The sequence below is a fragment of the Marmota marmota genome, unplaced genomic scaffold, assembly GCF_001458135.2.
Source record: "Marmota marmota marmota unplaced genomic scaffold, marMar, whole genome shotgun sequence".
NCBI classification, from domain to species: Eukaryota; Metazoa; Chordata; class Mammalia; order Rodentia; family Sciuridae; genus Marmota; species Marmota marmota.
The window spans coordinates 19,437,275-19,452,609 of NW_025999913.1; the positions used below are offsets into that span (position 1 = coordinate 19,437,275).

Here is a 15,335-nt window from a genome sequence, read left to right on the forward strand (position 1 = left end):
AGGAATATATATATATATATATATATATATATATATATATATATATATTTTTTTTTTTTTTTTTTTTTACAAAGAGTCAGTGGTCAAGGGAGATTTCTTTTATAAGGAGGGTAATTTGAGCAGAGGCCTGAATGAAATGAGGACTCAAGACTTGCAGATATTAAGATAAAACAGCTCCAGGGAGGGGAAAAAAAAAATGAAAGTGTAAAGACTCTGACTCTGGGAACGTCTTGTCCATTTCAAATACAATGAGATCAACTGGAAAAAAAAAAAAAAAAATGTGATGCAGAATGAGGTCAGTGGATAGCCAGGATTCAGATTTGGTTGGTGTTAGGGTAGCTGGTACAAATATTCGCCAGAGACACAAGCAAATGTTTACCAGCAAAGAATATCTGTCAAGCTGCCCTTCTGCAAGGCACAGCAGCCTGCTGAAAAAAGTAGTTAATTATATAGTCATATACAATGGAGTAGTTAAAAAATAACCCATCTGGTCCTATATGATTGTTACTTGATGTCATTGTTGAGGTTTCATGCCGGGGTCCTGCCCTAGCGGGGTCCAGGGAGTCCTGAAGGATGAGTGGCCTCCGCGAAAAGATGAGACAGGAGTCGTTTCCTTGGAGCAATCTCCAGAGAGAGAGCTCTAATGCAGCTTTCTCTGGGTCATCTTTTATTACAATTTTTCTCATCATTATAGATTCAGAATACGTCATTGATTACACAATTTCAAAACTTTGCCAAGACATAACGTTTCCTTAACCATAATTAGGGGTATAGAAAAATGTAACATCAGTTTACATTTTTACAGGATGTGACTTTTTAGTTATCAATCATTAATAAAATGTGTCACTAGTTTACATTTTTTCAGATTTTCCCAAGATGTACAATTTTCTTATTAACTAATGCAAAACTACGTAACCAGACTCTAAGTCTCCTAACCTATCATTAACCTTTAAGTTTAAAGTATACCTGCACTTTTATTTCTAATCTAAAATTCCCATCTAAAAAAGTCCCCTTAAATCTTATACTTAAAATATCCTAAAGTTCATAAGCCATTCTTAAAACATATCAGAAACCCATACAGCTAAAAACTTAAGAATTCTAAACCCAAGAATCTAAATCGAATAATACTTCTAACATTATTCTAAAAATATGTCTTATAAAGCTACTTTAATTAATTCCTAAATTTATTCTCATAAAACTGGTTGAGCTGCTTTCTCAAAGAGTTTCTTTGTTTCTCAGTCAAGGTGCACTAGTTCTTATGTCTTTATAATCTTTCTCAATAAAAAGTAAGTTCTAAACATCAGTCCACTTTCTGCCAATATTAAGTATGCTCATCATAAATCCCTATGTGTAGTAAAAGAGGGTTTATACAAATGAAAAGAATGTATCCTTATATGTCTTAACTTTCGTAAGTGTATAACATAACTTTCCTTAAACAAGAATGAAACTACATATGGTGGGTTTTGTACAATAAGCATAATGATTAGGTTTTCTAAAAGACCAAAAAATATGAGCTTGGGTTCTAGTTGATATAAACAATGTGGTGCCTAAAATTCTCCTGACCTTTCAGAGAATGATTGTTGTCCATTATCAGTTTTGTCCTCAATGTGCTGAGATAGTAGAGCAGCTTTCTAGTTGTCCTTGATAAGTTGAGGGGTAGTAGAAGAGCCTTCAAGGCATGAACTACCTGTTATGTTCTGGCCATCTGAAATTCAATTTGGTTTGGCATTTAACATACTCATGCCTCCTGTCAGGAACATGAGCATGTGCTGGAAGCCATTAGCCAAGTAGGTATGACAATTTCCTTGCCAGCGTACCCCATGTTGCTTAGTGGAAGGACTCATGGAAACAGGACATTTTGCAGTGACATTGCATGTAGGTGACCTTGCTCAAGGACCAGGGCGGATCCGGGTTTAGGGCGTTCCCGGTTTAGGTTCCAGGTTTAAGGTTTAAGGTTATTCCTGCTGGGAATAGGGCGTATCCTGCTGCCTGAGTTCCCCTTGAGTTCTCACGGGATTCAGACAGTATTTTTTGGGAGAGAGAAGCCCAGTGGATGTGGATTTGGGCAGAGAACGTGGATTTCCCCAGAACGTGATTGTAGATGGCTGGTGTGAGTTCAGGAATAAAGAGTTGCTGTTTGAATCTACAAGCTGTGTGGTGGCTCGTGATTGTGTGCCCAGCCAGACTGCGGCAAGCATGAGAATGAAAAGTCCCAATTGTATAAAAAGGGTCTCATGGTTTCAGTTTCCCACCAACCAACACAGCTTTGCCAGCATTCATCCTCACTGTGACCCTGTCAAGACAGTGAGAGAGAGGCTTTGCCAGCACTTATTTTCACTGTGACCTTGTCAAGTCAGTGAGAGGGGATCACCTTCACCAGTTTCAGTAAAATTAGGGACTCTTTCTGCCTAAAAGGAAGGTCATGCTGGGTGGGCAGGTGCTGATTTTCAAAATGGAGTTACTTTGGCCCAAGGATCTTACAGTAAGTCCTGTTAGGTGGGTTGACCACATCCTGGTTTGGTTAGTCCTTTCCAGATTTTATCACTGAAAGTTCTATATCCTGAGTAACCCCCTCAAACTCAGGCAAACTGGCATGACTTTCACCCTACTTGAAGACTGTGTGATAAGGATACTTGCTTTTATATGAAAAGGATTAAAAGCCGCTGGAGTGTTCTAATTAGAAGATACATAGACAGAATATCTTGTAAAACAATCATCTTGCTTCTGGATAGAGAAAAACAAAAACCCAAAAACTCCAAGGGAGAGGGGTCAAGAGCCAAAGCAAAAAGCCTAGTTAGAGGTTACTGTGTAACCTCAGTAGGGGAGGCTCCCACAGTGGGATCTGTCTCTGTTTAGTCTTGTAAAGAAAAAACAAACAAACAAAACAAAACAAACAAAAAAACCAAACCAAACCAAACAAAAACAAGAAAACACCTATGTGTCCAAAGAACTGAGAAGCAGAAACCTTGCTCAGAAATCAACTTCGCAAATTATTAGGGCTTGATGGGTTATAGACACGGGCTAAGAGTAATGAGAGATGGGCTAATAGGAAGGAGGATCAGCCATGTGTTTTCTTGGAATAGACAAAGATTTCCCAGAACTGGGGCACTACTGCTATTCATTCCCTTTAACAATGTGGTGTTCTTGCCATGGCAGCGGGTAGGTGTGTCAGTTAGCATGGAGATTATACTGAAGTCTGAGTTCTATTAGAGGTCTATTCAAGCAGCTAGTTTGGTGCTTTCATCTTTGAAGGAGAAAGAGACTCAGCAAGCTGACCCTGCATATGTTTCTGGACAAGATGTTTCTCCAATGATGAGCATGTCTACATGCAGAGCTGAGTAGAAATCTGACCCAAAGGTTAAGGCAGCAAAGGAGACAGACAATCTGAAGGCAGAGATGCCAAGCCATTCACCCTGTTCCAGTCCCCCACTGGACATTTGCAGGTCCAAGAGTCTATTGAGGAATGGCACTTATAGTGAACATGAAACTATTTCACAAAACAGAATATTCAAGAGGTGAAACTGAATTCTATTGCCAAGAACCATGAAGAGGTCCAAGGACTGAGCCAAAGTACACACTTGTAGGACAACTTCCCTCTTTAGTGGAGCTGCACTGTGATTCATTTGAGAGAGAGAGACATCATATGCTATTTATCAGGTTCCTTTTGATGAAATTTTGGCACTTATATTCATTCACTGCTGCACTAAATTGGTTTGGATTTATATTTTAAGCCAGTCTCACCATTTAAAGTCTTGCCTCAGTCTCCAAGGGAAATTAGTTCCAGGACTCCTCCAATCCCCATACCAAAATCTGCAGATGCTGAAGTCCTTTAAGTACAATGACACTGTAGTATTTCCCTACAAACTTCATGCATCCTCCTAAACAGTTCAAATCATCTCTAAATGGTCTGTAATACTCAACACAATGCAAAAGTTTTGTAAATAGTTGTTACAGTGTATTATTTAGGGAATAATGACAAGAGAAAAAGCCCCCACATGTTCAATACTTTTTTTTTTCCCCATCCACTGTTGATTGAGTCCAGGTTTGTAACCTATGAATATGGAGGGCAAACTGTACTTTGATGATGTCTAAATTTTAATCTTCAGCCCAGACATGGCACTTAACTCCTCAATCTCACTTATTTGACACTCTATTCATGATCAGACCTATTTTCAAAGTAACCACACATTTTTTAAAATTTATTTTTGAAGTCATCATCAATACATTTCTCAAGTGTTTAATCAAACACTGCAAACCCAGTTGGATTTTCTAACTTGGGCATCTAACACAACCTTGTTGTGCTGTCTGAAATTTTCCTGAATAAAAATCAACTAGTTAAGTTTGTAATTTATAACACGAACTGGAATGAACTAGAAAGAGCACCAGTGATCTGTGCATTCTCAGAGGGAGCTTCCTACCCTCTCAGTTGCTTCAAGGTTAGGCCCTGCCACAGGCTGGGCCCTGAAGCTGACAAAAGAATTAAATACCACGTGGAACACTCCTTAAGTTTAGCAGGAGAAAATCTGCAAACTCTGGTCAGGCGGACGGCTCAGGAATCCCAGCCGTGCCTGGAAATGAGCAGTGTCGGTGTCAAGGCATCTTCAAACCTTGGACCACAGGCCCTGGGTGATTATCAGCACAACGGAAGCCGGAAGCCAGACGGATTGCGCAGGGAGGGAGGACTTGACCAGGGGGAGGGGAGGGTGGAGGCAAGTGTTCTCTGCACTCCCAAAACAGAGCCTCCGCCATAACACGCAGTTCAGAGACTGCGGATTCTCCATCAGCAAAGTGAGGTAGAGGGTCTGTTCTACAAAGCAGTGGGAATGTCACTGGAACTTTATCTCCTTACTTCCCAAAGACTGACTCCAACTCCAAGTAGGCAAAACAAGGACACTCCGATAGGCACTGCACACAACGACAGAGAAAGGAAGCCAATACTGCAGCTCTCTTCACGAGTTAGTGGGCGGCCCTAAAAAGGGCCTTTGGTAAAGAGGACAAGGGTCGGAGAGAGCAGAACCCTCAGCCGCCAAAGCCGTAGAGGGTGCGGCCCTGGCGCTTGAGCGCGTAGACCACGTCCATGGCCGTGACCGTCTTGCGCTTGGCGTGCTCCGTGTAGGTGACAGCGTCGCGGATCACGTTCTCCAGGAACACCTTGAGCACGCCGCGGGTCTCCTCGTAGATGAGCCCGGAGATGCGCTTGACGCCGCCACGGCGGGCCAGGCGGCGGATGGCGGGCTTGGTGATGCCCTGGATGTTGTCGCGCAGCACCTTGCGGTGGCGCTTGGCGCCGCCTTTACCTAGGCCTTTGCCCCCTTTCCCGCGGCCAGACATAGCTAAGGCTTCAGAACTAGAACCCTAGAAGAGCGAAGCTACTCACTGAGGCACGTACTTGCACCACGGCTAATTATACTCCGCCATCGGACCTCGTTGAGAACTGTAAGCGGGAAGCGACGAGGAGGCACGGCTGAACCTTCGCTCCGCCCCTCACTGGGCAGTGACCCGAGTACCCGGAGAACTGGATACTTCCACTTTTGAATCTGTTGCCTTGTTCCCTGTGGTTGACTATGTGATCTCTGAAGCTGTCGCTTTGCCTAAGAATTTCAATAAGGGCTCATGTTTTAATAACAAAGCTCTTGAAAGACCTAAAAATATCATATTGATAATTTAGATAAAAGTTCTTTTTAAAAAGGCTAAAGAAAATCATCCTGATCTTTATTTTGTTTCAAAAATGCGGAAGTTGAAATCCCATGAAAGATGTCCTCCCTAAAATTTAACAAAAAGCACCATTCTTGGGCTGGGGTTGTGGCTCAGTGGCAGAGAGCGCTTGCCTCACACATGTGGGGCACTGGATTCGAACCTCACCACCACATGAAAATAAATAAAGATATTAAAAATAAAGAAACTACCATTCCTATCACGGATAGGAACTAAGGCTAAGGATATTCTGTACAAATAAATCCTGTTGTAACTCTTTGTCTTTTCTCTGCCCAATATAATGCCATACCTCAAACACCTTTGCTTTCTAAGATTCAGTATATAAGTAATTGACTAACTGCTTTTTGTCATCATCTCCTTGTAAGGGTTCTTATACCACATGAAACTTGTGTCAAATAAATTTTTAAATAAGTCTCCTGTTAATTATGTAAATTTCCACTATGCTGGTTGAACCAGGATCCTAAGATATACAGTTTTGCTACCCTTTCAAGACATTCTTTTTCATTAATAGGGAATGTTTGTATGTGGCCCTGTAATTTTGCTCCCCCTCCTTCATTTGTAAAACAAGTAAAGATAACCGTTCATGGAAATTTTGTGAGAATTTGAATTAGCAAACATGAGTAAAATGTTAGAACAGAGACTGTTCCAAAGAAATGCTGCATAAATGTGGTTAATTCTAGCATGTTTTACTTTGAAAATGTGCTTGAATTGTGATATTGACTTATGCTCCTCAATTTCAGTGTCTTACTACCAGTACAATATCACAGCAGACATTTATGTATTAATGAAGATTTTTTTTTAAAATCACAGCGTGTAATAAAAGATATTGCAAATTCTTGTTTTTTAAAAATTACATATATGTGTGTGTGTGAAAAAAAAAAAATATATATATATATATATATGGGGGGGGGGTCTAGGTGTAGTAAGAATCATACCCTTTGGACTTTCCCACAACTGAGTCTGGAATGCAATTCAAATCTCCAGATCACCATAGGCTTCTCCCAATTGTGTTAATTTTCCCTTAAAATGTGCATTAAGCAGAATAAGTTAGACACTTTCATTGTAGAAACTGAAAGGCCTGCTTCTGAATTTTCATCTGACCAATACAACCTGAACTTCTTTTTCTTCTTGAGGATCCTGGACCTTTCACAAAAGAATCCCAAATCGGGCTGTGGTTCAGTGGTAGAGCACTTACCTAGCATACACTAGGCACTGGGTTGGATCCTCAACACCACATAAATGTAAAATAAAGATATTGTGTCCAGCTAAAACTTAAGAATAAACATTAAAAAAAAAAAAAAGCCTCCCTAATCAAAACAGATACCAACAGCATTTACTGTGAACTTTGGTGTAACATCACTCTTTGGTGCTTGGAGAAGAAAAACCATGTTTAGCTGAAGACCTTGAAAGAACAAACACCTAATGTGTATTCTCTGTACAGTTAGAGGGAGAAAAGACTGGACAGGATCCCCATTGAGGTTTTCCAGCTGAACCTGAAATTTTGGCATGAAACAATTTATCAAGACAAAAGCACACAAATGTATTTCATATGTTTTATGAGACAGGTTAGCCTCTAAGTTGAAGAGAGATGTAATAGTGTCTGAACAATGTGATGCGGCTTATGGAAAGTGGGAATTATTTTAATTATATCTGTTTATATGGAATCATCTCAGCTATGACTCCTTACTGAAGAATATTTCTTTTCTCTTGGTACAGGCACAGCATCAGCATTTTTCACAATGAAATAATTTTGGTTTTAGGAAACAGAGGGGAAATTAGAATGCCCTTCTTCATCTTCTACTTTTAAAGACCTTGGGCTCAAAATAGTCATTATGCAAAAGTAGCCAGTCCATGGGGAAATAAATGCCATTTCTGCCAAAACTAAAAACCCCCATTTGCTCTCCAGCCCTCCCAGATCATTTCCCTAATACATAGCAGTAAGTGCTTAACCCAATATTAAATGGTGGCACTAGTCTTTATTAAAATGTTCAGTTGTTCAGTAATTTTTTCCCTTGCATATGAACTTCTTCCATTATTTAATTTTTAAATATGTGCTCTAATTTTATTTCTAAGCTGAGATCAATGCAATTTAGTAATGCCAAATAGAAAAGGATTTAAGCAAGCTAAAGCTTGGATTACTTCAAATCTTTAAAAATCAAAGGGCATAATGGAAACCAATTCACAACTTGGGGAAATTGCTATATGCCTGAAAATGCTCCTATCAGAATGATTATCAGGTTACCTCCATTTATGATAATTAGGAAACTAATTGGTCTTAGATAACATCATAAGTTGGGAGCAAGCCCCACCCAAATGCATGTGCAAGAGGCTGGCATCAAGTCTTCCAACTATGAGATTGACAAGCGCAAATTCGAAAATTATGCGAAAGTTTTTCGCTGAAGACTATGTAGCACTGCAGAAGATGTCAAGTAAATTAAGACTGAAAGCAGAAGCCATTTTTCCCCCATATGGAAATATGGGGGATAAAGGGATTATGGTTAATAGCCAAGTTAGATACAGTTAACTGCCGTTCTTAAGTGTTCACAGCTGCTTTCCGTGTAACACTTAGGTGGCTCTGAAAAGAGCCTTTGGGTCATTTACACTAGGCCGAAATTGGGTTGCTTTTATGCCCTCTCTCCCCGGATGCGGCGCGCCAGCTGGATGTCCTTGGGCATGATGGTGACGCGCTTGGCGTGGATGGCGCACAGGTTGGTGTCCTCGAACAGACCCACCAGGTAGGCCTCGCTGGCCTCCTGCAGAGCCATGACGGCCGAGCTCTGGAAGCGCAGATCTGTCTTGAAGTCCTGCGCGATCTCGCGCACCAGGCGCTGGAACGGCAGCTTGCGGATCAGCAGCTCAGTGGACTTCTGGTAGCGGCGGATCTCGCGCAGCGCCACGGTGCCGGGCCGGTAGCGGTGAGGCTTCTTGACGCCGCCGGTGGCCGGGGCGCTCTTGCGAGCGGCCTTGGTGGCCAGCTGCTTCCGCGGCGCCTTGCCGCCGGTGGACTTACGCGCTGTCTGCTTGGTGCGAGCCATGCGGAAAGCCGAAGGAACGTCTTCACAGACTACTGTGAGTGTTAAAAGCCACCCTTCCTTTTATACAATCAGATTACTGACTATTGGGCCCAAGAAATTCAAAAGTACCCGCGCTTTTCCTGGATTGGTTCATCTCCTTGCTGAGGTCTCCGGATAAAGAGCTGCCTACAGGCTGATGCACAAATCCGACACCCTGCTCTTTCCGGTAGCTATTTTCACATTCTTTTATTTTTCTTTTTTGAGTCTGTGTCGGTTGTAAACGAAAGTATTACACCACAATGTCTGAAGAGACAACCACACAAATCTACACGGGAATACCCAATAGATGCTGGCAAAAAAAAAAAAAAACCCTATTAAAATATCTTGGAAGCCATTTAGGGAAACTTGGTGGGTGGGTTTCATTTGAAATGAAATTTTACCTGGGCATGGCACTAGTAGGGTGGACATTGTAAAAATTATGGCTTTGTAGGATGAATTGCTGAAAGTTAATCGCTAAGTTCATTTTGCTCTTCATTGCTGTATTTGGGTTTTGATTTACACTGATAGAACCCAGTACCTTGAGCATGCTAGGGAAGTGTGCACTGAGCTATATCCAACTGTTTTTGTACTCAGGATTGACCCGTGGGGTGTTTTATGTAGAGCAACATTCCCATCTGTTGAGGTCTCACTTGGTTAGCTATTCAACTTGCCATATACAGCGGCTTATGTGAAATAGGAGGGATTCATCGTTTCCTTCTCCCCACAGTATTCAACAACTTTCGTTTCTGCAAAAGGTTAGTAATCCCGCAGCACTACGTTTTGCTGTGTAGCCTTTCTCCCCACCTGTGATAATTATTGAGTAACTATAACTATTAGGGGCAACCAGTCTTCTTTTTAAGGCTTAACTCCAAGCATAACAGCTCATTTCACAGAAATAGTGGGTGGCTCTTAAAAGAGCCTTTTGTTTATAACCTTGATAATTTTTCCGGCTCATGGAAAACTGAAAGAGGCCAGTAGTTATCAACGCCTTATTTTCCCTTGGCCTTGTGGTGGCTCTCAGTCTTCTTGGGCAGTAGCACCGCCTGGATGTTGGGCAGGACACCACCCTGAGCGATGGTCACTCGGCCCAGCAGCTTGTTGAGCTCCTCGTCGTTGCGGATGGCCAGCTGCAGGTGGCGCGGGATGATGCGCGTCTTCTTGTTGTCGCGGGCCGCGTTGCCAGCCAGCTCCAGGATCTCGGCCGTCAGGTACTCGAGCACAGCGGCCAGGTAGACGGGCGCGCCGGCCCCGACCCGCTCCGAGTAGTTGCCTTTGCGCAGCAGCCGATGCACACGTCCCACCGGGAACTGGAGACCGGCCCGAGAGGAGCGAGTCTTGGCCTTGGCCCGAGCTTTGCCGCCCTGCTTACCGCGTCCAGACATTTTAGTTTGGTTTAAGAAGACAAAAAGGTTCTACAGAAAACGTAGGTAAAATGCCATGAAGGCCTGGAAATGAGACATATTTATACTGATTGGAGGTAGGCTGTGCGGAGCTCTCCTATTGGCTAATGGGAAATACCCAATGGGCAAACAGAATTTGAATCCTTCATTTGCATACAGCTCTTCCATCTACTGTAAGGTTTGTGTTTTATCCAATCACCAATCGTACATGATGAGCCTTACTTCAAAACCAATAATAATTGCATCAATTCAATTTTTTTTTCCTTTTTTTAAAACCAACTGTGGGCTGGAGTCTTTCCGCTCATTGTTGACTTTGGGCCACTCGTTCCTTTCCGGAATTGAGATTTATAATTTTCCAAAGGAATGGGTTCAGAATCTTTCCCAGAAGGCCATGAAAATGTACTTCTTAACTTCACAACGGAAAAGAGGGAGGAAGGGAACAAATGATTCTTCATCACAGCCCACCTCTAATTTCACGACTTGAACAACGAAAATAGGGCAAGGACTGCATTCTGGATGCTGGAGAACTGATAGATTTTTATTTATTTCCCTTGCCCAGGGTAATACTGACTATCACCTCCAGACTGGAAAAAAACAACTTTTGCATGATTCTCCACTACCATTCCTAACCTTCCTGCCCTTGAAATTTTCTCCTTTGATTACAAACAGAATTCTGCTTATTTCTGAAACCTCTCCACCAATCTCTACCCCCTTGAATTTATAAAGTTGATAATTTACCAACTAAAATTTTAGTTGAGAGGGAATACTTTCCCACCACTCTGAGGGTTTGACAATCAGTCTGTGAAATAAATAGACAAGAGCATATTAACAGGAGAAAAGGGTATGTGGATTATACAAGAAAGAAAATGAATACTCAAAAGCCCAGTGAGCTCTAGAAGCTGCTATACTCTTCAAGGGGGCATGGTACCTGGGGGAATCTGATCTCAGGATACAAGATAGTCTGCTTGGCACTGTATTGACCTCCAGTCTCTTCTATGATATATGTCATCTTCCCTGTTTGATAAGATTCCTAAAGGAAATTTATGACATCCTCTTTAGGCAGGTAAAGTGATTCCATGGAAAAACTGGGTTTGCTCTTCAACAAGTGCCCTCAGTTGGCCATAATCAACTTGCCCAAGTGGAATGCTTAAGGATATTATTTCCTGAATCCTTTCATAAAGTTGAAGCTCATAAATAAATATGAGGAGTCTCTAGGTTGTTCTAAGAAATGAGAAAATACACACTATCTAGCACAGAAATACTCAAGTGAGATTATATAAAATGAAACACTATTATAAATATGACTACGATTCATTAATTGTTAGTAAGCTCTCATGTCAAGGAACATAAAAATCAAAAAGAGATAGCTAGGAGATAAAGTACTGTTTTCCATTTTATGTCACATTAGACAGGAACAGATGGCACCCAGTTGGAGGGGGATCATTACTTCTGAAGGCTCAGATCCAAAGATCTACTCATACTCAAAGAAGAACATATGAACAAGGACTTGGGTGTGAGAAATCTGCAGCCTGGGGATGTTGCTTAGTGTTAGAGAATTTCCTAGCATCATGTGTGAACCCCTGGGTTCCATCCCCAGCACCAATTTAAAAAAAAAAAAAAAAGAAAAAGAAAGAGAGAAAGAAAAGAAGAGAGAGAGAAACTAACTTCCATGAACACATAATCCTTGGGAGACAAGAGATGGCAGGTTCATGACCAGTCTGGGCAATTTAGAGAGACCCTATCTCAAAAAAAAAAAAAAAATAAGGGTTAGGTTTTAGTTCAAAGGTAGAGTATACCCAGGTTGATTACCCAATACCTAGAAGGGGGGAAGGAAAGTACAGAAAAATAAATTCTGATCTATTCTTAAGTCACATTTGTAACTGAACAATGATTTTTGATCCAGGGAAACTGGCAGGAGAGTAAAGGTGCTCATTTTCTCTTAGCAGTTTGTGTTCTCTCAAATCTTCTGATATATGACTTTCAATTATAGTCAGAGTTCTATTATTTTTAATGACTGTCTTCACTTTCAACACCACCAAATATATATTTAAGACATTTTCCTAAAAGGTTGACAGTCTTTTGAGAAGTGAGGACACACACACACACACACACACACACACACACACACATATATATATATATATATATATATATATATATATATATATATGAAGATCAATAAGCAGTGTATCATTTGCATACAAAATGAAGATTTGAGGGACATTTAAGAATACAAGAAGGAGAAGACTGATCACCGTAAATTATAAAAATCAATAAAGTTTATGAAAGAGGCATGTGTTCAGCATTTATTCCACATACATCTAATAGGACCTGCTAAATGCCAGTGACCGTTCTAGGTGCCTGAAACATGGTGGACAAAGCTGAGAGCAACCTGGGCCCTCTGGGTACTAATTTTCTTGTTCAGAAAGCTCACAAAAAGATAAAAGGTGTACATGGTACAATGTAGAGTTTTTTGTAATGAGTGCTGTGGAGAAAAATATTGGAAGGAAAGAAGTTGGCATGAACAAGGTGGGGAGAGCCACCATCAGCAAAAGGAGACATTTGAGTTGAGATTTTATGGGTGAAGAAGTCAGTATGGTGGGCTAATTAAATACTTCAGTATAATGTCAGGTGTATTGAAAAACAGAGGGATGTCAGAAGTTATGCTTGTTTAATTTCCTGAACAAATAGGCTTTTAGCTGGAGCAATGGAAATGTATAGGGTTACATAAAAATAGAAGCCAACATTAAGAGCTGATTCAAAAACCCAGACTAGAAGAAGGAGTGGAGTACATGCAGCCATAGCATCAGGATTCTATATTGATGCAGTCACAGATGAAACAAACAAACGAAATCTTCCACTGATGCACGTCATCTTGAGTCAGATAAAGCAACAAGCACTTGGCATCTGGTATTCAGGAAATAACTTGATGAAATACTGTCATCAAGATTTACAATGTCAGTAAATTCTAAATACCTTTGGGAAAAAAAAATGTGTGATTTAGGATTTAGAGAGATATTGGGTGTCACCTGTTCCATTCAAATAGGACAGAAAAAGTAGCAATAATAACTCCAACCCCATTAGCAGTGAAAGCAAGACAACTCTTGTCCCATGGTTGGCATAAACAATGAAATAAATATATATATTTTGTTTAATACAAGCAATGAAAATATGTGACTTTACATCCTTGGGGAAAAAAATTCCTTCCTTGGGGTTATTACACAGGAGGAAAATTTTTTCCTCTACTGATTCTTGGTTGTTGGTTTTGTCCTATCATAATAGATAGACAAGATAAAAGCATATCAATTTATTTAATTTTTTTATACATGGCATAGAAGCCTTAAGAACACTTTGACCTGCACACATAAGTTGGACAGAGTAGTAAACTGTGAAAACATGACAAGACCAAGCAACTTAGACTAGGGCAGAACTCACAGGAAGATGAGGGCTAGTTTAGCAAGGTTGGTTTTTACAGAGTTTTTCCCACATTGACTCCCTGATACCATCAGAGGATAGGAATATCTCCTTTTTCTAGGTACAGGTAAGAAACTTTGCACATGGGAGTTTAACATGAGATAAAATTGTGCTGTCTTCAAGAGCGTTTAACTCAATTTTCCAGGTTAACATATTTTGAGGTGATAAGTTTCAAACTCCTTCAGTCAATTAAGGGCTGCTTTGAGACAATCCAGAAGGCACAAGTCATCCAGCCACTGTGCAAATGTCACTCTTGTGGCAGTAAATCTAGCTCAACACAAGGAAACAGAGACTACAGGTGGTGATAATTTGGAAATTAACTTGAAAATAGAAGTTGGAAATATACTCTCCCATATCATGACATAGAAATAATACATAAAAATTATTTCAAAAGCGTAAAGACATTTAATTCTGAATTCAGGCAAAGTAGACCACTTTCTTTCCGTTTCTTACTAAATAGTTAAATATCCTTGGCTGGCCATACTGGTGCACACCTGTAATCCCAGATACCTGGGAAGGTGAAGTAGGAGGATATCATGATCTAGGTCACCCTGAACAATTTAGGGAAGGCTTGTCTTGAAATAAAAAATAAAATAAGTTTGTGAATGTAGCTCCGTAGATGAGCATGGCCTAATAGTGGGAGACTCTGGGTTGGATACCCAGTACCCAAACTAAAAATAAAAATTTAAAAAAAGAAAAAGAAAGGAAAAAATCAATTCCTAAACATTATCTATAAGACAAGCACAACAAGACATTGAAAGGTGGAGGAAAGGCAGGTTTGCTATTGTGACAGTATAGTTTCCATAACTGTGACAAAATACCTGAAAGAAAATGTGCGTAAAGGAGGAAAGGTTTATTTTGGCTCCAGCTTCACAGACTTCAATCCACATTCACTTCCCACCATTACTATGGGCTGGTGATGAAGAGAACATCACGAAAGGGAGAATGTGGTGGAGCAACACTGCTCACCTCAGGGCCACCAGGAAGCCAAGAGGGAGAAGCCCAGGACAAGACATGCCCTTCCCAGCGGGGCTGGGGTTATGGCTCTGTGGTAGAGCACTTGCCTAGCATGTATGAGGGTCTGGGTTGGAGTCTCAGCGCCACTTATAAATAAATAGATAAAATAAACGTCCATCAACATCAAAAAAAAGATATGCCCTTCCAAGGTGCTCTCCAGTGACCTGCTCCCTCCACCTAGGCCCACATTCACCTAGTGCTGCTCTCAAATCATGAGCACTCTCTGGACCTGGACCTTCTGTTATCTGTGTCACTGTGGGGCCTTCCTTTTTCCAAAATCTATCAACCTTTCCTCAAATTGAAACTCTCCCACCACCTCGCTCCTCCTTTTCCTGTGTTCAGGCATCTTTGTTGGTTAAAGAGGCAAATCTTTCTATTACTAAGAAGGAGATTTGGATTGTAGTAGTTTTCTTTTTTTTCCCTTTCATTTATTCTGTACCCGAAATACTCAACTCTTGAGAAAATGTGAGAATTTATTATGGAAGGGGTTAGATAAAACCGGGTTTCACCTAAGTTTGTGGGCTTGTTCCCTGGCTCTGCCATGTCCAAAGATGAAGCTTTAACAGAATCAACAAGGAAGATTTATGATCATGTATGGCTTCTCCCTACTATCCCCAGAGCCCAAACATCTGATGAGAGAGAGAGAGAGAGAGAGAGAGAGAGAGAGAGAGAGAGA

At 40.9% G+C, this 15,335-nt stretch overlaps 4 protein-coding genes across 4 annotated transcripts in view; 2 read left to right on the plus strand and 2 right to left on the minus strand.

The window, feature by feature from the left end:
* LOC125615553 (histone H4-like) overlaps positions 1–3,460 on the plus strand; it is a 4,519-nt gene extending 1,059 nt beyond the window's left edge. Inside the window, exon 2 of the mRNA XM_048799709.1 lies at positions 3,444–3,460. Within this exon, the coding sequence (XP_048655666.1) occupies positions 3,444–3,460 (17 nt within the window). The remainder of the gene's footprint in view (positions 1–3,443) is intronic.
* The window catches only part of LOC107149308 (histone H3.1), a 10,454-nt gene extending 2,278 nt beyond the window's left edge, over positions 1–8,176 (plus strand). The window contains exon 2 of the mRNA XM_015494105.2: positions 8,166–8,176. Coding sequence (XP_015349591.1) covers position 8,166 — 1 coding nt within the window. The 3' untranslated portion in view covers positions 8,167–8,176. The remainder of the gene's footprint in view (positions 1–8,165) is intronic.
* Positions 4,961–8,809, minus strand: LOC107149334 (histone H3). The gene is made up of 2 exons (XM_048799925.1): positions 8,422–8,809; positions 4,961–5,347 (listed from the first exon to the last, which is right to left on the minus strand). Exons 1-2 carry the CDS (start codon positions 8,748–8,750, stop codon positions 5,020–5,022), a joined length of 657 nt encoding a protein of 218 aa, XP_048655882.1. The 5' UTR covers positions 8,751–8,809; the 3' UTR covers positions 4,961–5,019.
* Positions 8,810–9,368: 559 nt separating this feature from the next.
* Positions 9,369–10,219, minus strand: LOC107149322 (histone H2A type 1-B). Its single transcript, XM_015494122.2, has one exon. It carries the CDS (start codon positions 10,148–10,150, stop codon positions 9,758–9,760), a length of 393 nt encoding a protein of 130 aa, XP_015349608.1. The 5' UTR covers positions 10,151–10,219; the 3' UTR covers positions 9,369–9,757.
* Between the last annotated feature and the right edge of the window lie 5,116 nt (positions 10,220–15,335).